Genomic DNA, 26047 nt, shown 5'->3' with positions numbered 1-26047 from the left:
AAAGTGGGCATAGAGTGAATCTACCTCAACATTATAAAGGCCATATATGACAAACCCACAGCCAACATCATTCTCAATGGTGAAAAACTGAAACCATTTCCTCTAAGATCAGGAACAAGACAAGGTTGCAAACTCTCACTACTGTTACTCAACATACTTTAGAAGTTTTAGCCACAGCCATCAGAGAAGAAAAAGAAACAAAAGGAATCCAAATTGGAAAAGAAGAATCAAAGCTGTCACTGTTTGCAGATTACATGATACTATACATAGAGTATCCTAAAGGCACTACCAGAAAACTACTAGAGCTAATCAATGAATGTGGTAAAGTAGCAGGATACAAAATTAATGCACAGAAATCTCTTGCATTCCTATACACTAACGATGAAAAATCTGAAAGAGAAATTAAGGAAACAATCCCATTTACCACTGCAACTAAAGGAATAAAATGCCTAGGAATAAACCTTCCTAAGGAGAAAAAAGACCTGTATGCAGACACTGATGAAAGAAATTAAAGACAATACAAACATATGGAGAAATATACCATGTTCTTGGATTGGAAGAATCAACATTGTGAAAATGACTATACTACCCAAAGCAATCTATAGATTCAATGCAATCCCTATCAAACTACCAATGGCATTTTTCACAGAACTAGAACAGAAAATGTCACAATTTGTATGGAAACAGAAAAGAGCCCGAATGGCCAAAGCAATCTTGAGAAAGAAAGATGGAGCTGGAGGAATCAGGCTCCCTGACTTCAGACTATACTACAAAGCTACAGTAATCAAGACAGTATGGTACTGGCACAAAAACAGAAATATAGATCAATGGAACAGGATAGAAAACCCAGAGATAAACCCACGCACATATGGTCACCTTATTTTTGATAAAGGAGGCAAGAATATACAATGGAGAAAAGACAGCCTCTTCACTAAGTGGTGCTGGGAAAACTGGACAACTACATGTAAAAGGATGATATTAGAACACTTCCTAACATCATATACAAAAAGAAACTCAAAATGGATTAAAGACCTAAATGTAAGGCCAGACACTATAAAACTATTAGAGGAAAACATAGGCAGAACACTCTATAACATACATCACAGCAAGATCCTTTTTGACCCATCTCCTAGAAAAATGGAAATAAAGCAAAAATATACAAATGGGACCTAATGAAATTTAAAAGCTTTTGCACAGCAAATGAAACCATAAACAAGATGAAAAGATAACCCTCAGAATGGGAGAAAATATTTGGAAACCGAGCAACTGACAGAGGATTAATCTCCAAAATATACAAGCAGCTCATGCAGCTCAATATCAAAAAAACAAACAACCCAATCCAAAAATGGGCAGAAGACCTAAATAGACATTCCTCCAAAGAAGACATACAGATTGCCAAGAAACACGTGAAAGGTTGCTCAACATCACTAATCATTAGAGAAATGCAAATCAAAACCACAATGAGGTATCACCTCACACCAGTCAGAAAGGCCATCATCAAAAAACCTACAAAGAATAAATGCTGGAGAGGGTGTGGAGAAAAGGGAACCCTCTTGCACTGTTGGTGGGAATGTAAATTGATACAGCCACTAAGGAGGACAGTATGAAGTAGTTTTTAAAAACTAACAACAGAACTACCATGTGACCCAGCAATCCCACTACTGGGCATATACCCTGAAAAAAACCACAATTCAAAAGGAGATATGTACCACAATGTTCATGGCAGCACTATTTACAATAGCCAGGACATGGAAGCATCCTAAGTGTCCATTGACAGATGAATGGATAAAGAAGATGTGGCACATATATACAATGGAATATTACTCGGCCATAAAAAGAAACGAAATTGAGTTATTTTTAATGAGGTGGATGGACCTAGAGTCTGTCATACAGAGTGAAGTGAGAAAGAGAAAAACAAATATCATATGCTAACACATATATATGGAATCTAAAAAACCAGAAAGGTTCTAATGAACCTAGGGGCAGGACAGGAATAAAGACGCAGATGTAGAGAATGGACTTGAGGACATGGGGAGAGGGGAAGGGTAAGCTGGGACAAAGTGAGAGAGTAGCATTGACATATATACACTACCAAATGTAAAATAGATAGCTAGGGGGAAGCAGCTGCATAGCACAGGGAGATCAGCTCGGTGTTTTGTGACCACCTAGAGGGGTGGAATAGAGAGGGTGGGAGAGAGATGCAAGAAGGAGGGGATATGGGGATATATATATACGCATAGCTGATTCACTTTCTTATACAGCAGAAACTAACAAACCATTGTAAAGCAATTATACTCCAATAAAGATGTTTAAAAAAGAACATTAAAAAGACTTAAATAGGTTTTCCCTGGTGGCGCAGTGGTTGAGAGTCCGCCTGCCAATGCAGGGGACACGGGTTCGTGCCCTGGTTTGGGAAGATCCCACATGCCACGTAGCGGCTGGGCCTGTGAGCCATGGCTACTGAGCCTGCGCGTCTGGAGCCTGTGCTCTGCAACGGGAAGAGGCCACAACAGTGAGAGGCCCACGTACCTCAAAAAAAAAAAAAAAAGACATTAAAAAAACTTAAATAAGTGATACAACATGTTCATGGATTAGAAGGTCCAATATAATAACATTAATTCTCTCCAAATGCCCTGCAGAATCATGGCAACTCCAATCAAAATCTCAATGTGTTTGGCTTGTTTTTTTAGTTTTGGGGAGAAAACTGACAAGCTGTTTTTAAAATGGATATGGAAGAACAAAGAACCAAGATGAGCCACGAGCTCTTGAAGAACAAGGTGAAAGGACTTGCTATACTATATATCAAAACTTTTTTAAAAGCTATAGTAATGAAGAGAGTGTATACAGCACAGAAGACCAATAAAACAAAATTAAAAGTCCAGAAATAAATCTTTGCATATATCAATGCTTAATATATAACAGAGAAAGCACTTCAAAGCAGTAGGAAAAGGAAGGTTTTTTTCAACCAATGGTGCTGGGACAACAGACTAACCATATAAAGAAGCAAAAAATAATAATAATAAATTACCTCATACCACATGCCAAAGACAGTTCCAAGTAGGATGAAACTTCTGTGAGAGAGGCAAAACTAATAAAGCATTTAAGAAGAAAATATCAGCCATATTCATAACCTGGAGAGAGAAAAAAAATTTAAGTGAAATATAAACCATGCTACCCATAAGGGAAAACTGATGTATTTGAACATACTAAAATTAAAATGTTAATCAAAACATTGTGAAAAGACAAGCCACAAACTGGGAAAAGATTTTGTAACACCACTCATAAAGGAATAGTATCCCAAACATATAAAGAACCCCCTGCCAATTATTAAGAAAAATGGACAAAACCTGAACACACATTTCACTCACCAAAGATGAAATCCAAATAGCCAATAAACTTATAGGCATTCTCACATGCTATGAGGTGGAAAGTAAATTAGTAAAGTCTTTTTGAAGAACAATGTGGCAATATATATGAACATATAAAAGGCGTCAGCCTCATCGGATATAAGGAAAATGCTAATTAAAACCACACGATAACATTATACACTCGACAGATTGGTAAAACTTAAAGAGCCAATACACTCTTGAAGGAATGTAAATCAGTACGGGCATCTCTGGGAAATAGTTTGGCATGATCTAGCTAAGTTGAATCTTATAAACCTTGTGCCTTTGTGGTTCTGCTCTTAGGTATATATCCTTTTAAAAATGCATACTCCAAAACACACATACAAAATATCCAGAGCCTGTAATATACCCAAACTGGAAACCACCCAGATGTCCAGAGTAAAATGGCAAAATAAGTTGTAATATATTCATACAATGGAATAAGCAAATCATAGCTTATATAGCAATTTATAGGGATGAATCTTATAATGTTTAGAAAAGGAAGCAAAAGTATACAGTATAATTTGATTCACATAAATTTCAAAAACAGGAACTAAATAGTGTGTTTAGGAATGTGTACGTGGGTGGTAAAACTATAAAGGAAAGCAAAGAAATGAAGAGCAGGGATGGTGTTAAAGACGACAGCAGGGGTTATGATGGGAGGATCCTGTGGGGGAACTTCTAAAGTATTAGAAATGTTCTTTCTTGACCTGGATAGTTACATGGGTGTTCACTTTATGACTGTCTGTTTAAAAAATATCTATGTGTGTGTCTGTGTATACATATACACATAGATGTTTCATGTATTTTCTGTATATCGCACTATAGTAATCAGATACACAGATAGTAAATATGGAAAGACATTTGACCTCACTAGTAATTAGTAAAATGAAAACTAAAACACCTATCACGATTTGCCTAAAACGTAAAAGACTGACAATATCCATTTTTGCTGCGGTTGCAAAGAAATAGGCGTTCTGCATATGCTGTCAGAAGGAAAGTAAATTAGTAAAGCCTTTTTGAAGAACAATGTGACAATATATATCAAAATGTAAAACCCATTATCTCGTGAAGTACCAATTCCAATTTGAAATATCCGTCCTAATGAAATACTAGCACATGTACTCAAAATACGTGTACAAAGATGTTTACTGTTCACTGCAGCATTGCTTGCAATAGTGAAAAAATGAATAAATGTCAATAAGGGAGTTTTTGTGAAAAGTATCATAACCCATACACTGGAATACTATGCAGCTGTTAAAAATTAATCTTTGTGAACTGACCTGGAAAGATCTTAAAGACTTCAAGTGAACAAAAGCAAGTCACAGAACAACACATACATAGCATAATCCTGTTATTAAAATATAAATATGTACATATATTTATATACATATATATGTATGAAAAACAGACCACAAATTTATACTCTAACCTGTTAGCAGTGATTACCTCTGGGGCAGGGAGGGTAAAGGGAGAAGCAGGGTAAAGAGGGTACTTTCACATCTCTCTCTCTCTCTCTTTCTATATATATATATATATATATATATATATATATATATATGTATATATATATATATATTTTTTTTTTTTTTGTCCTGAAACTTTTGCAAGGACATATCCGTGGACTACTTGCTTACTTTTAACCGGTGGTAATAGCAAAACAACTGTATTGCTATTTATTCCATTCCAATGAGAACAGCTGAATACATTTGGAAATAACTTGCTTTCGAAGCGAATTCTTTTGTTCCTGGAGGGCCTCGAGAGAGCCTATAGTGTGCTACAGGGCTGTCAGCCATCAGTTGATGAACCACGTGTAGGATATTAAGTGACTTGGTCCAGCTCCAGGCTCACCCCTTGAAAATATTTGCATACATTCTCATATGCCGGCTCATTGGCAATAGCAATAATGTTTTCCCAAAGCACTTTGCTCAAGTAAATAAATTCTGACGCTATACATCAAATCACAACCAGAGCAAAGTGTTGATGTGGCTGTCAAGATGCATGTTTAGATCTAAATTAGCAATCACACCCTTGGTGAGTGACTTTTGGAATAAGTTTGTATTTGGATTCATAATGAAGAGCCTAGACCCCACCAAATTATGAGATACAGCTTTTCTCTTTCTTCTGCACTCCTTTCACTCCACCACAGCCCTTTCCAAATCAAATGATTTCCTATAAAAGTGGGAAAGAGGGAAACCTGATCATTAGTTATTGGGAATCGGTAGTGAATCAAAATAAAAAGTACTATCGGTACCTTTATGAAGGAAAATCCAACTCCATGCATACATTTTGGTGTGCATTTTATTTTTGATTGGAATCATAGCCATATGAATGAAAATTGCCAAAGTATTCTTTACTCTTTTGAAAGCTAGGCCCTTGCCTTGCTGTGTCAGAGGAAGGCAAAACGAAGCCAGTAATGCTGGAGACATCCCTGTTTCCATATGCACACTGGCAGGAGAGGAGCTGTCTAGGAAATGCCTTTTGATTGATGAACAGAGGAGAATCTATACACACGTGAAATATAAATAGAAACCTATCAGTACACACACAAGTCATTAACCTGGTCCTCCGGCATCCACTGGCATGCATCTGTTCCAAAGGGTCTCTTCTTCAACGGTCTCAGCACTTTGTCTCATTATGCCTCTTATCAGCAAATACCTTTTTATTCCAGAAGGGAAAACAAGCTAGGAATTAAATACATCCAATACTGAATGCTTTATTTCCGTAAGTCACCAATAAGAGAATGAATTTAATTTTAATACATTTATTTTTGTGTAATTCTTAATAAAGCGCTTTCAAAACATTCTGTACATTTCAAGCCACTCAGAACTGCATTACATTCTATAAATGTGATTTGTCGGGATGAGGTGCCAAGATGTCTCTGTACAAAGATGTACAATATGTACAGTCACTAGAAGTGCAAGCTGTGCGAAGCAGTCTAGGACAGTAACTCATGCCAAGGCTTAGAAAACGTTTCAACACATAAAACTAAAGGTTCAAACTGCGTTGTATTTTTTTTTTCCTGGGCAAATGATTAGTTTATAAACAAATATATGTATATGTCATATAGAAAGAATAGTTTGACCCCTCAGCTCAGTCAGCACCATGCAGCTGACTGGATGCGTTACGGGGCTGCTCTCCTAGGCCTCTCTCTCTAGGGCGCCATTTTGCCGCACTCGATGGTTGTCTCATCACTGAGCTGCCGCCGCCACCTTTGGCTGAGCCACAGCAACACTAGGAGGTTTAAATTTGGGGAGATAAAGGCCAAACTTGTTTTCGATGCCAGCAAAAGTGGCTGTGGCGAGTCTGTATCCGCCGATGTGGTCAGGATTGGCAGGAGGAAGGTCTGCGATGCGCGACTTAGGTGTTGGTTCTGAGCCAGAGGGTTTGCTGTTGATAGGGAAAGCCAATGGTTAGTGGGCTCGAGACTGATAAAGATGGAAAACTACTGAACACTTTCAATCTGACCCACGTGCCTCAAAGAAGAATGTCTGTCCAATGAGTTCCTTGTCATTTATGCTGCATTAGTCATTATTTATAGCTACTTTGAAAGCAACACATTCACATATTTGATTAAGAGAAATGGCTTCAATTTCATATACATATATAGATCCACAGAAAAGAGGCCAGAAAAAATACACTCAAATATCACCACTCTGCGAAGTAGGAATACGGATGATTTTCTCTTTTCTATTTTGTTTTCCCAATTTTTTTACACTAAGCATAAATTAATCATAGAAAATTTACATCTTTCATTTTGACATAACTTTAAAAGCTAACTTTTAAGGTAAGAGACTCACGAAGGTTATTACTAAAATTACTTAAAGAGAAATAGATATAATTCTTACTTTTCCAGGATGTAAAAGTATAGAAAAGCCTGAAATTGTGAGACTGCTGTTCTTACTTTCTTTGTGTTAAGTCCCTCTACTTCTTGGTTCAACAGCTAATTCCCTACTTGGCTTCTGAGCAGGAAAGGGGTTCACAGGTTTATGAGGAAAAGGCTCAGATACAGAATTTGATCTTCTGCTGAAAAGCTGGTAATTGCTTCCTTTGGGTAAAACCTTCGCCAGCAAATTCAAGTGATTCCTCTTGTCCACAGCACAAGCTTCAAGTACTAAGCTTCAAAAGGCCCGATTTCTGGCCTAAATGTCACCAGTGATTTTGTCCATGGGCATAACCTCTCTTTGAATTTTTTTTTTTGGCAGTAAATCAGTTCTGAGAATGTCTATACCTATCTAAGAATAAATTATGGTGAATCATGAAATCTTGGGGGTGTGAAAGGGCTTGACTGAGTCTTAGAAAGTTTACAAAAGTGTAACTAATACAAATTTATATTACTTCTGGAGAAAAGGCCATATATAATAAAATCCAAATAAGAAGCTAAATCCATGAAGCTCAGTATCTGCCTACACGTAGAAGACAGTTATTCACGTTACATTTTAATTTGCTGCCTCCCTAAACTTTCCCCAAGTAACTGCTTAATACTTGTATGATGTCACCCTGCCAAGGTCTTACTCCTCCGACACTGAAGCTTCTCAAGTCCACTGTCTGTTTTAAATGTGTTGGTCCTGCAGGATCCTCTGTCCTGTCAGTTTCTGTTCCAAAGCTGCCTTAGTAGGCTGAACAAAGACCTGTTTTGGGTTTTGGTGCTTTCTTTATAAGGGAGTTGAAAAGCTGCACTTACAGGCCTCCAAAATCAATGTAAAACCACCGCTGGAGAAGTTCATAGGTGACCAAAGTAACACCAAACTGGGGAGAGGATCGAAACACTCGAGCTGAAAGAGAAAGACTGGGGCAGTTAACAGCAGGATGACTACGGCAAAGACAACCAGTAATGGGACCAGGACCCCAATGCCAGCCTTTCCACATGGCCTCAGCCCCTACCTGCGGTCCCTTTCCAAAATGCAGAGGGCCCTTCTTCCCGGAGTATCTTCCTGAAACAGTCGATGACACCACTGTAGGTCGTTTGGCCAGCGCGGGCGGCCACCTGCAGTCTTGTCTTGATGACATCAGCAGGGGTCACCAGAGAAGCGGCAGGCACACCTTTCGGGAGAAAGGCACATTTAATTCATCCAAAGTGCCTTAACAAAGGAGAGACATACTGCTAAAACTAACAGTACAATTAGCAGCTTTAACTAGAAGCTTCTTAAATAGATACCTGGGTGCTAATGGAAAAAGGATCTATAAGCCTATTAGCTGCTTCAATGGGGTCAGGGCAAAGCTCTTTTTTTTTCTTTCTGAATTAGGAAAATCACTCTATATTGCATGATCCCGAAGAATTGTGAGAGGAAAAAAATGCAGCAACATTACTAGGACAATCCCCAAGTGTTCTTTAGGTTTCAATTATTTTACCTCCTTTCTTTTCTTAAATAAGATACAGTATTTTCATATATAACAGAAAAAATGAGGATAATGCCAATTTAATGAGCTGCTAAATATATCTGATACCAAGCTGTAGTGTTTTTTGCTGATTCCTGTCACCTTACTGTGCAAGGTGACTATCAACACTCATATATCCACTCACCCGTTTGAGGGGCTAACTTGAGAGCTGACTGTGCCCCTTTCAGACATGCTTACATGACAGAAGTCATTACAACTGAAGCAGAGGAGGCCAGGCAGGCAGTTAAGGAACGTAAGGGAACTGATCATGAAAAGGCCTTGTCATCCGTCCCCTGTGCCCCAGCTCCCCGGGGCCATGTTAAGATTCAGCAGCAGCAGGACACACGAGATGGATTTCACAACCACACCTTTCACTTATAAAACAAAACAGGGAACAAAGGAGCAAGATAATCTTCCTCAGGGGGAAGAAATTCAGTTTGGCCTGAATATCACCGAATGGTCACTAGGCAGATGGGGCCGTGACTCTGGGGGGGGGGGGGTTCTGTTAGAGACGAGCCAAACATCCCCCCGCAGAGCCCTCTACATTGTTCAGACAGAACTAGGTAAACTGCCGCCTTTGGAATGTTCTGAATTCTGAATGTTCTCAGTGCCTGCCAGCAAAGCTTTACAGGTAAAAATTAGAACAATTCATCTCTCATTCTGAAAACTGACATCGAATGTCTGTGGGCAAGAAGCTGGTGCTGACAGTTCCATGAAAATGTTTACTTGGTTCCGTCACCCACTGGCAAAACGCCTGTCCATGATAAGACTGTTCTTTGCTGCTGCCTGGACAGCAGAGAGAAAAGACTGGGGGGAAGATTTGCTGGCCCGCACTTAAAATGGGGAGGCTTTGGTGAACACCCAAAAGGAACTGGATGAACACTCGGTGCCAAGACTGAGCAGGCAGCTTTACTGGCTTTCAAATTATAACTGCAAGTGACTGTCCCAAATAAGAGCTCAAGGCTCCCTGGGAGAGTTTCTTGATCATCACAAGTCATTCCCTATCATTGTGGATGAGAAGAGTAACATGCCCACCCGACACCCCTGGAAGCAAGGGCTCCTGCCACACACCACACTCCAGGGAGTGCTCGGGCTATCCTGCTGTGCTTAGCCAGCAAACCAGAGGAGAAGGTGCCCAGTGAGCCACACAGCAGTGCCAGGAGCCAAGTGGTAAGAGCCACCCTAAGCACCTGGGGACAGCCCTGGGTTTGTGCTCATTCACCTTGCCCGTTTCTCTCCCTGACCAGCTGTAACGGGGAGCACACATGCGCCCTTTCCTTCTTCTGTCACATCTGAGGGCTGGTGCAACAAAGGACGCCTGGTCCTCCCCTTCTATCCCGAGTCAGCTCCCTCACAGCTCAAGAGGAAGGCTGGAGCATGAGATCAGGAGGAAGTGTCTTAGTACCTTCCTGCACTTGTTGGGCTCCTCTTTCAGATGGAATCTCTTCTGTGCTTAAATCCGGTATCTTAGACCAGATGAGGATTTTCATTCGTTCCGTTAACATTTACTGAGCTCCTATTATTACTATGTTGGCCACGTAGGGAAGGCAAGGATGAACAGAATGAAACCCCTGCCCTCAAGGAGCTTCCAGTCCAGTACAGGGGGTAAAACTTATGCAAACAACCATTAATAAAAGACAAAAAGTGTTAAGCGACAGAGAAGAGATGCCAACGGAGTGCAAGTGTGTGCTGGGGAAGTACGGCTCACTTTGGTCTGATGAGGACGATGGCAGAAGGAACAGGAACAGCTTCCTGAAGCAAACTCGATTTTGAGCCAAATCGTGTTGATTCCAATATACAGAATTAGAAAGTGAGAGTATGCTTAGACCTGTGCATCAGGTACAACAAAGCAACTGGTTTGATGAAGAATTTTTCCACCTTAATGCTTAGCTTCGCTACACCCAAGGTTTCAGGGGTAGAGGAGGCTAAGGAACACGTTACTGATGAAAGCCCAATTGAGATGGGCAGAGCTAATTTGGCTCTAAGTTGCTAAGCTGCATTAAGCTGTTTATCCACATTATGCAAATGAAATTAACTCTCATCAGAATTACAGCACACCACGCAAAGGAGAAAAAGGGATCATATTTAAACTAAGTCAGATACAAACAATAACCTTTCCAGAAATAAAGGGGGAAAGCACATACAGATTCTGTACTTCTTAAAGAGAATGTAGGGGGAGGCGGGGACTCCTTTGGTTTAAAAAAAATATTGTAGTTACCTGCCATGGCTCCAGCTGTAAGGAGATATATACCTCCCACGTGTCCGTGTTCATCAGCCAGAAGTAGTTTGCAGTGAGCATAAACAGGAAAATAGATTGCAGAGAAGGGAATGTCTCGGAGGAAGCACGCTTTGGCACCCTGTCACACAGTGAGGAAACAGTGCAAAACAGTTGTGTAAACAAGGTGTGAATGCCCACCAGGGATCCAGGGTGACAAGCCTGAGATGTCCCTCAAACAGCTTTGGGACTGATGTGGAAGGGAAATGGGAGAACCAGCCGGGCACAGGGAAGTAGAGAGACACGGCTCAAAGTTTGAGAAACACTGGTGGACCCAGGAGTCCTAGAGTTAGTTAACTGGGTAATGATGGTATTCTGACAACTAAGCATTTTCTGGCATTTCCAGTATAGATTCAGATTTTAAGGTTAATAAAAATTCAATGCTCAAATCTCTAGGCTGCTTGTTCTGTTTGGCTTTGGTGAGTGCCAGGGGGAGGGCGTGTGGGTGGGAACAGACTTAGAAACCCAATATTAATAGCTTGATTTCAAAGCAACCAGCAAAGGCAGCCCCCAAAACTAACAAATTACCAATTCAACCCACCTCAGCTTTGAGTCCCTGAAGTACCAGGTAAGAAGCTATGGACAGGAGCAGTGGAAAAGGAAAGTGACTATTTTAGGGAAGGGGAAAAAGAAACCACCAATCTTCCCTCCTCATTCCCCATGTCCTAAATAGCAGAGGACGGGGGAAACCCAGACAAAATATTTTAGCAGGAAATTTCCCTGGGAGTAGAAATCCAGCCAGGTACAGCTTGTCTCAGTGACTGAGGTTGCAATGAACACCTTCCTCAACCCCACTATTCTACTCCCCAGGCTTTAGCTAGCCAGGCAAAAACTCCATCTTTGGTACCTGTTTCCCCAATGGCTCTGTTTTTAAAAGACAAACTCAAACATTAAAAAAAAGAAATTCCTGGGACTCTCTGAAAGATGATACAGAGAGAAACAACTTTAATAAAATCAGCTCTCAAAGGGAATTCCAAAAAGGATGGAAGCTGGGGGCAGAGGGGAGGGAATATGTACAAAACTCTCTCAGGATAGGCATCATTGGTTTACTGGTCTCCTAAGAGCCTTGTAGCTGTGTGATTCTAATCTAGAGAATTTCTAATTTCCAATTTGTAGCTACAGAAGCCGATTTACACATTTCTACTGTGATGGATCTATAAATAAATCAGATGCTGTGGAAACACAGTTGTCTATAAAAGCTAAATTTACGTATACCCCCTTTATACCAGGCAAAAGAATAGAAAGAAATATTCTTCCTTGTTTAAGAAAAATAATAGCTTCTGCTCCATTACATCTGATGTGTAATGATGGGAGTAAGTACACCTGTGGGGAAGGAATCTGTTGACTGGCGTTTTGCTAAAGTACAGTACACCCTGGTTTGGTTTGGTTTTGTGTTTTTAAATGGAATTCATTATTGACAAATCCCACCACTTAACTTCTTAAAGACCTGAATCCTACCAAACTCTACTACTGTTTCACTGTAGTCAAATTATTAAGACAAAGAGAAGCTCCTACTGGGAAGATAACAATAGAGATAACTCAGAGGGCTGGCCTCCCTGCTGGCAGCTTCATAAAGGCCTGAAGATGACAACAGGAGAGCGTGTTTGTATATCCCAATGCCTCTAATAGAAGTGTCCTGGTTTTTCCTTTTTGTTTGATTTTCTACTCCAGGGACCACCCTGCTGGACAAGATTCCTTTTCCATTTGGCAGGTGAGAAGTCTGGTTCCACATTTTTTCACATTTCTATTGAGTACATTACAACCTCTCTACTGAGATAACCCAAGGGAATCTACTCACCTTATACAGACCAAAGAGTCCCAGGTCCCGGAGCACATTCAGGGCACTGACCCTGGGTCCTGTGGTGATCTCTCCAGCTACCTGCAGGCGAATCTTGACTATCTCCAGAGGGTTAGTAAAGATGACCTGAGAGCCACCAGCCTGCAGGCAAGAAAGGAGAGATAGAGCAGATTTCCAAATCAGCCCCACCGGAAGTACAGGCAAGAAAAATCCGGAGATGCCTCCACATTGTACCACTTTACGCTTCCCTCTTCACGGGGGAATGAGAGTCCGATGCTTTGGCCTATGCTGGAGGGGCTCACAGGGATGGCCCGAAACTCTGTCTCAAGCTTTGTTTCTATTTGAAATGTCAAGAGTGTTTCCCACAGCAGTCTTTCCAGGGTTAACCCAGCCATATGCAAAATGGCAAAACTAATAAACTCATTTGGAAAACAAAAGTGAAGCCAGATGTGGCAGCACGAGAGCCAATGAAAGGGAAAGAGATGGTAGAAGATTGATGGGTATCTTTTACCATGCTGGAGCTAAAATTCGGATCTACAAGTTTCTTTCCTCTTCTTAGCAAGCATTCTCCTTAGCTCAACCACCTGCTTCTGCTTCACTGGACTGCAGAGCAATCAACACAGAGGTGTTTCTGCCCCACAGACGTGGCTTAAGTCAAAGGGGAAAGTCTCCTCTAGTTCAAATTCTAAAATGTACTATCCTGAACAAAACTCTGAGACAGATCTACAACTACACCCACACAAAATAAGATAATTTGAAAGGACAATTGCAGTATCATTTCAAGACCAAACCAGAAACACTGTTCAAAGACAGAGCTGGAAAATGGAACATCTAGTTACCATGAAAACGAGGGGGCAAATCAAAGCCACACTCCACACTCTCTAGTGGTGGGTGACTGACAGAGATATTTGAATTTGGCTAATGAAAGTGTATTTGCACCTGAAATCTGTTAACTAGTGGTGGGGGGGAAATGTTTAACAAAACTGCTACCAACTCCTTTTTTGGTTTCTGTGAGAAAGAAAAAAAGTGTTTATGTGTATGTGTGTACATATGGATATATAAAAATAAATAAAAATTTAAAAATATATATATACATCTCCATTCATGAAGTGAAAAAAATCTCATTTCCACATCTTCATCTCAAGTGTAGCTGTTTACATTATATAATCAGAACCACATTCGTATAATCATAATACATTATATAATCATAACTTCACTGTAATAGCATGTCACATGTGAAACAGGAAACGGGTACCTCACTGGTGATTCTAATTCCACAGGTATGGGTGGACTACAAACAACACCCATAGAACTCACAAGCAGGGGCTTCCCTGGTGGCGGAGTGGTTAAGAATCCACCTGCCAATGCAGGGGACACGGGTTCGAGCCCTGGTCCAGGAAGATCCTACATGCCGCGGAGCAACTGAGCCCGTGCGCCACAACTACTGAGCCTGCGCTCTAGAGACCACGAGCCACAACTACTGAGCCTGCGTGCCACAACTACTAAAGCCCGTGCGCCTAAAGCTCGTGCTCCGCAACAAGAGAAGCCACCGCAATGAGAAGCCCGTGCACCACAACGAAGAGCAGCCCGTGCTCACCGCAACTAGAGAAAGCCCGTGTGTGGCAATGAAAACCCAACACAGCCAAAAATAAATAAAATAAATTTATAAAAATTAAAACAATGGGGCTTCCCTGGTGGCGCAGTGGTTGAGACTCCGCCTGCTGATTCAGGGGACGTGGGTTCGTGCCCTGGTCCGGGAAGATCCCACATACCGCAGAGCGGCTGGGCCCGTGAGCCATGGCCGCTGAGCCTGTGCATCCAGCGCCTGTGCTCCGCAACGGGAGAGGCCACAACAGTGAGGGGCCCGCGTACCGCCAAAAAAAAAAAAAAAAAAGTAAAAATTAAAATAAGTTATAAAACAAAAAATACTCACCAGCAACATTCAATGCCACCTCAGTACTCTACCTTCACCCACACTCCCGTTCATTTTTTCTAAAACCCACAGCCCTCCCAGACCTTTTCCAAGGGGGAGCAACAAGTCCCAGCCCATTCTCCTAACTGGCCAGGGGCTATAAACCAACTAAATACTCTTGTTCCAATCCTGATCCCTTATTCCTATCAACATCCACAACTGCCAACAGTGACACAAGATTCCTTTCCTCTTTGTGAGACGCTTACTGTCTTGGATTCCTCAGGGCCCTAATCCTCTTTTTGTCCACCAAGCACAGAGGGTGCAGCAATTTGCTGTCTCTCTGTGGACTTCCTGCGACTCCCAACTCTACACAATCCAGACCACTGGCACACAGGCCCCTGAATGACGACTGACCCAATTTTACATGTTGGTTTGCCTGTGTTTCTCTCTCTTTTAATCTAGGGCACTGCGGGCAGGAGGAAGTATTTCAATGTTTCAATCGAAGCAAACAATACTTTCAAAAGGATTGCTGGGTGAAAAATTATGTCAAAATGATAATCCAAGTAATTGCTCCCCGTAGCTAGCATTAAAGACCAAACCAATCGAAAAAGTTTACTACTTCCCTGAAATCTCTTGTTTAAATAATTGTTGCAAAGGCTATCTTTGGGGAAATGCGCTTTACGTTCTAAACTAAAGCAGATTAAATTAAAAAAAGAACCAATTTTTATTATAATCCCCCAAATTTGCCACCACCAGATGATGTCAACCCCTGGGCGCTACTCATTAAACATGAACGTTATGTTTAAATAAATACAAGGTTCTTTCATGTTTTTAACCATTAGTAAATTATAACATCCTGCAGAGCAGGAATACTCCAACTAGTGCTCCCCCCCCGCCACAGCTCCCTCCTCCTCGCTCTCTCACAGACCCTTCTGGAAATAACTGCCAGGTTACTGAGGTTTGTATTTCTTTAACAACTCTTCAAATTTCTTTCCACGGGTACATGTAATAGGCTTTCAATTAGAACAGTACACAACGAAAAGAAGAACACACAAACACATTAACCACTGCACGCTTTGAAGATCTGTTACCCAGCACATATACTAAGTCCCAGCAACGCACTGGAAACAACCACAAAACTAAACATATATATATATATATATATATATATATATATATATATGAAATATGACAAATGAGTGTGTAAACAATGAAACAATGACACTATGATCAAGGCACACACCGTGAGTTTGTTTCACACCTATGTACGTACTCTACTATGACTGAAGGAGAAAATTTCTACCAATTTCATAGTCTGTATATGCTTTAAAAATTAATAATCATTTTTAAGAACTTTATGATAGACCTGGGAATATGTAGACAAATATTATTCCAGATGAAATGGAACAAGACCCCATGGGGCACTCCTAGGTAAAAATCCTTTCTGGGTCCCCCGTTTCTAGTTTGTAGGAAATAGACTTCATTCAGCCTCCTTGACCTTCCCTTAGTTCCAAAGGGCAGATTCAAACAGTCGCTTTTCAGGGAAGGGAGGGAACCCAGAAACAAAGCAGGAGCAATCAAGAAACAATACTGCAGCCATGGGGCGGGGTCCTGGTGCCTCCTCAAGGAATATACGTAACAAAATACCTTTGAGTTCTTCTGCAGGAACTAAGGCCCCTACCCAAGTGGAGGACAGTAACTTCAGGTTGAGCACAGGATTCCTGGAACACTGCCTGGTTATCTCACCACCAACCAATCAGAAGAAAGGTACACAGTGGAAGATAAGGAAGACTCTGACCCCCCTCCCCAAATGATTCACCCTTTAAAAACTTTCACGGTTGAGCAGAATCTTTGAAGTTGGTTTTTGGACACGAGTCCGCCTTCTGCCCAGACTGCCAGGCTCCTAAAGCAAACTTTCCTTTTCCAACCAACACTTGCCTCTCAAGTACTGGCTTTCAAGAGGCGAGCAGCTGAACCTGACTTCAGTAATACAGAAACACTGAGTAATAAAGATTGCTATCTAATTTGTCTAAAACTTTGGATATTTTATAACACTTGAAGGAAAACATACAAGGCAAATACAGATTGTCCTTTTTTTTTTTTTTTTTTTTTTTTTTTTGGTGGCGTGTGGGCCTCCGTTGCGGAGCACAGGCTCCAGACGCGCAGGCTCAGCGGCCGTTGCTCATGGGTCCAGCCGCTCCGTGGCATGTGGGATCTTCCTGGACCGGGGCACGAACCCGTGTCCCCTAAATCAGCAGGCGGACTCTCAACCACTGTGCCACCAGGGAAGCCCCTCAGATTGTCCTTTTTTAAACGCTGAGGTTAACCACTCTCATACATATTAAACTGGGAACAGGGGGCAGGGGGAATAAGATTTGCAATTAATTCAATCACTCTGATAAGAAATGTAGTGACAAAGAATGAGGATTATGATGTTATCACATCCTTAACTTTTTCCCCTCTGAGAAACAAACACCAGGAAAACATCATTTTTCCTCTATATTAAGATGCTACTGATTATTAAGTGATATCATGAATTTAATAACAGCTTTCCACAGGGAAAAAACACTTACAGTAAATATAATCACTTAATATACAGAATTTCAGAGATGTTAAATTGTGAAATAAAAATATAATTTTCAATTTAAAAAGTACCTGTAGTTTTACAAATATGCTAACGTTTGCTATTTTAAAAAGCAATAAAATTAAACAGAAAAAAAATTTTAAATGCCCATAAGTAAACAGTGAAGTAGAAATAATTATATGCTCTTAATAAGGCAATAAGATTAGGTAATAAATCATGCCAAGTGACATAAACAGAACGTAAAGTATTAGGTACCCATTGGTTACAAATATATCAAAATTTACCTAAGTTTATCAAAACCAGAATAGCTTTAGAGATGAAAACATTGGTTGCTCCCCTGGAAGGAGAAATAAATAGCTAGGAGAAAGAATTTGCAAAGCATATGCTGTTATATCTTTTAAATTCTGAATCATATGAATGTATTAACTATTCAAAAACAAACCCCCCACGAGCACCACAAATAACAAACAGAACTGGCCTTAGAAACAATGGCTCTTTTTACAGACTAGGTCCTCTCTCTCATATTCTTCCCCATGGTAAACTTGGTAATTCATACACTTTAAATGAATTTTTAAAAACTAGTTAGCACTTGTTATCTGTGGATCCAAAACTTTTAAAAGGCTTACCAACATACACATATATGAACATCAAAAAAATCTAACCAATTAAAGCTAGTGATCTGAAATAATAGACACCAAGATAAATAAAATTTCAGGTTAAAGCATGATGATACGCAACTATAACATAAATATATATGGACGTTTAATGTGTGTGCATATGTATGTGTGTTCATGTAAGTATGCAAGCATAAAGTTAAGACCACACTGGTTCCTGGGGATGGGAGTGGGAGAAACTATTTCCAAACAGCTCTTTAAAGAGATGTGCAAGCTCAGCTTGCCAAGAAAGACATGGCTTAGGGAGCTGGCTAGCTACCAATTGTGGCTCCCAGGATTAGTAAATGCTCCAACTAACAAGTGGACCTCTTGCTGCACCTATACGGGCATGGGTATGGGTGTGTGTGTGTGTGCCCATGTGCACATATAGGCCAAAGACAGAAGAGTAGAAAGATTCCAGGTTTGGAAGGTTGTTGACCTATATGGTCGTTAACTTTGTAACTTTAGATAGGTCATAACCTTTCCATTCCTTGGTTTCCTAATATGACAACAGAGATTCCAACAACCTCACAGAGTTCTTGTGCACTAACCTAAGGTGAGAGTGCTACGCAGATTGAAAACACCTGCAGCATAATGGGGTTACATCAGTCCTTTGTTGAGCAATAAATACATTTTGAGTTTTATGACTTATCCATTCAGAAGTATCTACTCCCTGAAAGAGGTAATGTGATCAGTCAGGTAAGTGCTCTGGCTAAGTTTAACAACATAAAAACCAGAGAGATGATTAGAAAATACATGTAGGTCAGTCCCTTTAGACTTTTGAACTTCCTGCTTTGCTGACTCAGAAAGACATGAAATTTTTTCCCACTTAGGTTTATGAATGTGTCTAAAAAACTCTATATCATCTTTTTCTTTTATAAAACCAACACAGAGACTATTAAGATAATTAATAGGCAAGTCACAGCCTGGGAAAAATATTCATAACACATACACCTGACAAAGGACTGTATCCATGATTTATAAAGAACTCCTACAAATCAATAACAAAATATGAATAACCTAATAAAAATAGGCAGAAGACTGGAACAGATACTTCACTGAAAAAGATGTAAAAAGCCAATAAACACATGAAAGGATGCTCAATATCTTTAGTCATCAGGGAAATGCAAATTAAAACCACAGCAAGATATCACTTCACACCAAGCAGAATGACTAAAACAAAAAGACTAAAAATATCAAACATTGTTGAGGATGTGGAGTAACTGGAATATTTGTACACTGCTGAGGAGACTGTAAAATGGTCCACCCACTTCAAAGAACCAACAGGCAGTTTCTTTTAAACTGAACATACATCTACCCTAGTCTACTCTTAGTCACCCAAGAAAACTGAAAACATATGTTGACAAAAATATTTGTACAAGAATGTTTATAACAACCTTATTTATAATAGATAAAAACTGGAAACAACCCAAATGTCCATCAATAGAAGAATGGACAAGCAAATTGTAGCTAATTCATACCATGGAATAATACTCAGTAAAATCAAAAACAAACAAAAAACCCAATACTGATACCCACACAATAACAAGGATGACTCTTGAAAACACTCTGTTAAGCAAAAGAGGCCAACCATAAAAGAATGCATTTCGTGCGAGTAGTTGATATGAAATCCAAGAAGGAACAAAACTGTTGACAGAAATCAGAATGGTGGCTGCCTGGGGGAGGGGAGGAATGACTGACTGGAAAGAGGCATGAATTAATTTTCTGGAGTGAAATGTTCTTTATCTCACTCTTGAGTGGTGATTTCATGGATGTATACAATTATTAAAACTCATTAAGCTGACAGCTAAGTTTTTTTAATACATTAATTATACCTAAATAACATATATGTGTATATATATTCAGATATATGCTAAATTTCTATGATATATATCTATGTAATATTTTAAAAAAAGAAAGAAAAGCCACTACAAAGTTGAATGGTCTCATCTAGATTTACTTTGACACATGGAGAAGGCCTTGATTTGATTCCCTAAGACAGCATCATAGAACAAAAGGAGTTGGTCTTTTCTTTAAAATCAAAATATTTGGGTGTACATGAAAACTGCAGCATATATTAGCTGTGTGATTTGGGGTGAGAGTTAGCCTGTCTGACCTTCTGTTTCTCATCTACCCATTTTATAGGAGGTGGTAATAGTGCATGTTAAGGTAATTGGAAAAATTCTAAGTTGACAACGAAGTATTGATATTATTCCTGCACACAACAGATACCATAATTAAACACTCAATTTTATATATATATATATTTATTTAATAAATTTATTTATTTTCATTTATTATCTTTGGCTGTGTTGGGTCTTCGTTGCTACCCGTGGGCTTTCTCTAGTTGCGGCAAGCAGGGGCTACTCTTCGTTACGGTGCACAGGCTTCTCATGGCGGTGGCTTCTCTTGTTGCGGAGCACGGGCTCTAGAGCACAGGGGTTTCAGTAGATTCAGCTCATGGGCTCTAGAGCACAGGCTCAGTAGTTGTGGCGCACGGGCTTAGTTGCTCCACAGCATGTGGGATCTTCCTGGACCAGGACTCAAACCTGTGTCCCCTGCATTGGCAGGTGGATTCTTAACCACTGTGCCACTAGGCAAGCCCTAAACACTCAATTATATTTATGTCTGATATGGACATGTAATATATGTATGTGTAACATATATGTATACATTTATACATATATAAAGGGAGACTTTCTGAGAGAAAAATGAAAACATATGGCCTGACAAGAACGGCTTACCTGTGAGAACAATGAGAAAAATTATTTGAAACCTACTGTTACACATACATTACTCATAAGCATCCATAACAGATATTTACTGAGTAACTGTATCCATATGCATAGGCTCTCATCTCATCCCCACCTAAAGAAGCGTGGAGAGATTTAATCTAAAGTTCGAGTTATAGATACAACAACAACAAAAAAATGTATCACATCTAAATCATAAATTCTGAACTATTAAGTCTTTTTTGAGAAGATTTTAATATAGATATAAAATACGTTTGGTTAATGTTCCCAATGAAGATTTAAAATTTGAAAACGCACACTCTGTTTATAATTCTGTTCCCAAAGGTTATATCTATTTCCAAAGTGAGAAGCTCCACTGTGATTTTCTGCTGCCCTTAGAAAGTGCGAGCTGCTTGCATTTCTAATCAGGAAGTCAGAGCCAACAAAACTTCCATCTGGTTTAAAAAAGAATGTGCATCATATGGTCACCTTATCTATGATAAAGGAGGAAAGAATATACAATGGAGAAAAGACAGCCTCTTCAGTAAGTGGTGCCGGGAAAACTGGACAGCTACATGTAAAGAATGAAATTAGAACATTTCCTAACACCATACACAAAAATAAACTCAAAATGGATTAGAGACCTAAATGTAAGGCCAGACACTATCAAACTCTTAGAGGAAAACATAGGCAGAACACTCTATGAAATAAATCACAGCAAGATCCTTTTTGACCCACCTCCTAGAGAAATGGAAATAAAAACAAAAATAAACAAATGGGACCTAATGAAACTTCAAAGCTTTTGCACAGCAAAGGAAACCATAAATGAGATGAAAAGACAACCCTCAGAATGGGAGAAAATATTTGCAAACCAAGCAACTGACAAAGGATTAATCTCCAAAATTTACAAGCAGCTCACGTAGCTCAATATCAAAAAAACAAACAACCCAATCCAAAAATGGGCAGAAGACCTAAATAGACATTCCTCCAAAAAAGACATACAGGTTGCCAACAAACGCGTGAAAGGTTGCTCAACATCACTAATCATTAGAGAAATGCAAATCAAAACCACAATGAGGTATCACCTCACACCAGTCAGAATGGCCATCATCAAAAAATCTACAAACAATAAATGCTGGAGACGGTGTGGAGAAAAGGGAACCCTCTTGCACTGCTGGTGGGAATGTAAATTGATACAGCCACTATGGAGAACAGTAGGAAGGTTCCTTAGAAAACTAAAAATAGAACTACCATATGACCCAGCAATCCCACTACTGGGTATATACCCTGAGAAAACCATAATTCAAAAAGAGACATGTACCACAATGTTCATTGCAGCACTATTTACAATAGCCAGGACATGGAAGCATCCTAAGTGTCCATCGACAGAAGAATGGATAAGGAAGATGTGGCACATATATACAATGGAATATTACTCGGTCATAAAAAGAAACGAAATTGAGTTATTTGTAGTGAGGTGGATGGACCTAGAGTCTGTCGTACAGAGTGAAGTTAAGTCAGAAAGAGAAAAACAAATAACGTATGCTAACACATATATATGGAATCTAAAAAAAAAGGTTCTGAAGAACGTAGAGGCAGGACAGGAATAAAGACGCAGATGCAGAAAATGAACTTGAGGACACAGGGAGGGGGAAGGGTAAACTGGGACAAAGTGAGAGAGTAGCACTGACATATATACACTACCAAATGTAAAACAGATAGCTAGTGGGAAGCAGCTGCATAGCACAGGCAGATCAGCTCAGTGTTTTGTGACCACCTAGAGGGGTGGGATAGGGAGAGTGGGAGGGAGACGCAAGAGGGAGGGGATTTGGGGATATATGTATACGTATAGCTGATTCACTTTGTTATACAGCAGAAACTAACACAACATTGTAAAGCAACTATACTCCAATAAAGATGTTAAAAAATATATATAATGTGCGTGCATGCCTGTGTGTGTGTGTATGTGTGTGTGTTTATGTCTGTACATGCACAAAAGCACGTCTATAAAAGCATTAGGAGGAAATATACCGAAATGTTGACAATGAAAAATAAAACTTTCATTTGGTAATATCTCTGCTCAAAGCAAAACACCAGAAAAAATTAAGGTTAAAAATTTGTGTGAAAGATCAAAGACCTAAATGTAAGATCTAAAACTATAAAACCCTCAGAAGAAAATAGAGGTATAAATCTTCATGATCTTGGATTAGGCAATGACTTCTTAAATAAGACACAAAAAGCACAAGCAACAAGAGAAAATATAGATAAGTTGGACTTCATTAAAATCAAAGTCCAGTTCTTCAAAGGACACAGTCAAGAAAGTGAAAAATATTTGCAAATCATGTATCTGGTAGGGTACACTAAATATATACAGAACTCTTGTGTGTATACAGAATTCCCTAAATACACATAGAACTCTTACAATTCAATAATAAAAAACGAACAACCCAGCTAAAACATGGGCAAATATTCTGAATAGATTGTTCTCCAAAGATAAACAAATGCCAGTACATTCATGAAAAGATGCTCAACACTGTCAGTCATTAGATCACAGTAAGATACCATTTCATACCACTAGGATGGCTATAACGAAAAGACAGATAATAATAAGTATTGGCAAGAATGTGGAGAAATCAGAACCCCCATACATTGCTGGTAGGATTGTAAAATGCTGCAGCCACTTTGGAAAACAATCTGGCAGTTCCTCAAAATACTAGTTAGGGTTACCATATGACCCACCAATTCCACTCCTAGGTATAAACACAAGAGAAATGAAAACATATGTCCACAAAACTTCTTACATGAATGTTCATAGCAGCATTATTCATAATAGCCAAAAGGTGGAAACAACCCACGTGTTCAACAACTGATGAATGGATTAAAAAAAGTGGTATTATCGGTATAATGAAATATTATTCAGCAATAAAAAAGGCCTGAAATACTGATACATACTACAACATGAATAAACCTTGAAACGTTACACTAAGTGAAAGAAGCCAGACACAAAAGGCCATATATTGTTTGATTCCATTTATATGAAATGTCCAGAAATGGTGAATCTATAAGGACAGGAAGTTTACGAGTAGTAGCCTAAGACTTGATGGGGAGAGGGCAGGAAAATTGGAAGGCAATAGCTAAAGGGTACTAGGTTTCTTTGGGGGATGAGAATGTTCTAAAATTGACTATGGTGATAGTTGCACAGCTCTGTGAATATACTCAAAACTGCTGAATTGTACACTTTAAGTGTGGGGAATTGTATGATATGTGAACTCTATCTCAATAAAGCTGTTATTTTAAAATTTTTTCCTGAATCATAGCAAGCATTCGATGAATGAGAGAATGAATGAAAGACTGAACGAATGGAAACATAAACCAAGTATGAAAGAATATAGATTAGAGACAGAAGTGGTTTGAATCTCAATTTTTCCATTTACTAAGTGCTTGATTTCACTGAGCTTTTAGTTTCTTCGACTCTAGCTGGGAATAATGAGATAATGCCTATAAAGTGTTCAGTCCAGTGCAAGAGGCTCAAGAAATGGTAGCTATTATTACAATGAATTATAATCATAAGCACGTATTTTCTTTGGTGACATGTACAAATGAAGCAAATCACGATAAGGAATTCTACTTTCAAATTACCACAGTGGAATATGTTTAGATATAAGATTAGGTTTTGTCTGGTGAGAATGGTCAGAACTACCCTTTTTCTATGAGATATAAACATTTCCTAAGTCTAGTTCCTTGCACAGGAAGAAACTCTAAATCCTTCTCAGCCTTGACAGCTTGTTGGATGAGAATGAATAAATGGAAGAAAGAATGAATGAAAACATACCAAATATGAGTTAATAGAGATTTGGAGACAAAAGTGGTTTGACTCTCACCTTTGCCATTCACTAAGTGCTAGATGTCTCTCAGGTTTTAGTTTCTTCAACTCCAATTGGGAATAATAATGACAGAATGCCTATAAAATGTTCAGCCCAGTAAGAAAAGTCCCTACATGCTCATTAGCGTTCTAGCAGATTAGAGCTACAGTAAAAGCGAAACCCAGCATCAATGATAACAGTAATACTGTAGTTGAGTGGAGTGGTAGGCTCATGGATGCTCATTTTATTATAACTTTTTGTTTATATAATGTGTTCTCTTTTGCATATATCTAATATCACATACTTTTAAAAACAGATCACAAAATAAAACAAACAACAAAAAAACACATAATGCTTAAGGACTGGATATTTTCATTTCTTGGTCACCTCAATGATCTAGTTAGTGTACATCATTTTTCCTAAAGGACGGCACAGTCATTTTCAGAGCAGTAGAATTTCCCTCCCATATGTAGGGAACTCAAGACCCTAGTCCTAGCTGATTCTTCTGCTACGGAAAAAAAAGCTGTAAAGTCAATACTAACTGCTCAGTTTGAGCCATTTCTTCTGAATTAATCTGCATTAGGTCAACATATTAGGTATTGGGCTGGCAAAAAGGTTTGTTCAGTTTTCTCCGTAAGATGGCTCTAGTAGCACTTAGTTGCCTTTAACTTCATTCAAAATAATTTTGTTAGACTGTATGTGACAGCTGTCATATCAGCATGCATTTAAAAAAAGACTTGTCAAAATTGGTGAATTTTTGTGTAGGCATTTTAATATTGAAGATGGAAGGAAAAAAGCAACATTTTCGGCCTATTATGCTTTGTTATTTCAAGAAAGGTAAAAACGTAACCGAAAAGCAAAAAAAGATTTGTGCAGTGTATGGAGAAGGTACTGTGACTGACTGAACGTGTCAAAAGTGGTTTGCAAAGTTTCGTGCTGGAGATTTCTCTCTGGATGATGCTCCATGGTCGGGTTAAGCAGCTGAAGTGGATAGAGATCAAACCGAGACACTGAGAACAATCAACGTTATGCCATGCAGGAGATAGCAGACATACTAAAAATAACCAAATCAAGCGCTGAAAATCATTTGCACCAGCTTGGTTATGTTAATCGCTTTGATGTTTGGGTTCCACGTAAGTTAAGCGAAAACACCTTCTTGACCGTATTTCCGCATGCAGTTCTCTACTTAAATGTAATAAAAACGTTCGTTTTTAACACAAATTGTGATGGGTGATGAAAAGTGGATACTATACAATAATGTGGAATGCAAGAGATGGTGGGGCAAGCGAAATGAACCCACCAGTCACACCAAAGGCCAGTCTTCATCCAAAGAAGGTGATGTTGTGTATATGGTGGGATTGGAAGGGAGTCCTCTATTATGAGCTCCTTCTGGAAAACCAAACGATTAATTCCAACAAATACTGCTCCCAATTAGACCAACTGAAAGCAGCACTCGACAAAAAAC

General features: G+C 39.3%; 1 protein-coding gene across 2 annotated transcripts in view; it reads right to left on the bottom strand.

Annotated features, from left to right (window-relative positions):
• Positions 1–6082: 6082 nt before the first annotated feature.
• The window catches only part of SLC25A12 (solute carrier family 25 member 12), a 90684-nt gene continuing 70719 nt past the window's right edge, over positions 6083–26047 (bottom strand). The window contains exons 14-18 of one of the 2 annotated variants that reach the window (XM_060152647.1): positions 12839–12979; positions 10984–11122; positions 8271–8429; positions 8071–8175; positions 6083–6776 (exon numbers count right to left, since the gene is read on the bottom strand). In XM_060152647.1, coding sequence (XP_060008630.1) covers positions 6541–6776; positions 8071–8175; positions 8271–8429; positions 10984–11122; positions 12839–12979 — 780 coding nt within the window. In that variant the 3' untranslated portion in view covers positions 6083–6540. The remainder of the gene's footprint in view (positions 6777–8070; positions 8176–8270; positions 8430–10983; positions 11123–12838; positions 12980–26047) is intronic. The other variant, XM_060152648.1, reaches the window with a different exon arrangement.

Source organism: Lagenorhynchus albirostris, chromosome 6, assembly GCF_949774975.1.
Source record: "Lagenorhynchus albirostris chromosome 6, mLagAlb1.1, whole genome shotgun sequence".
Lineage (NCBI taxonomy): Eukaryota > Metazoa > Chordata > Mammalia > Artiodactyla > Delphinidae > Lagenorhynchus > Lagenorhynchus albirostris.
This window is presented reverse-complemented; position numbering and strand designations above follow the sequence as displayed.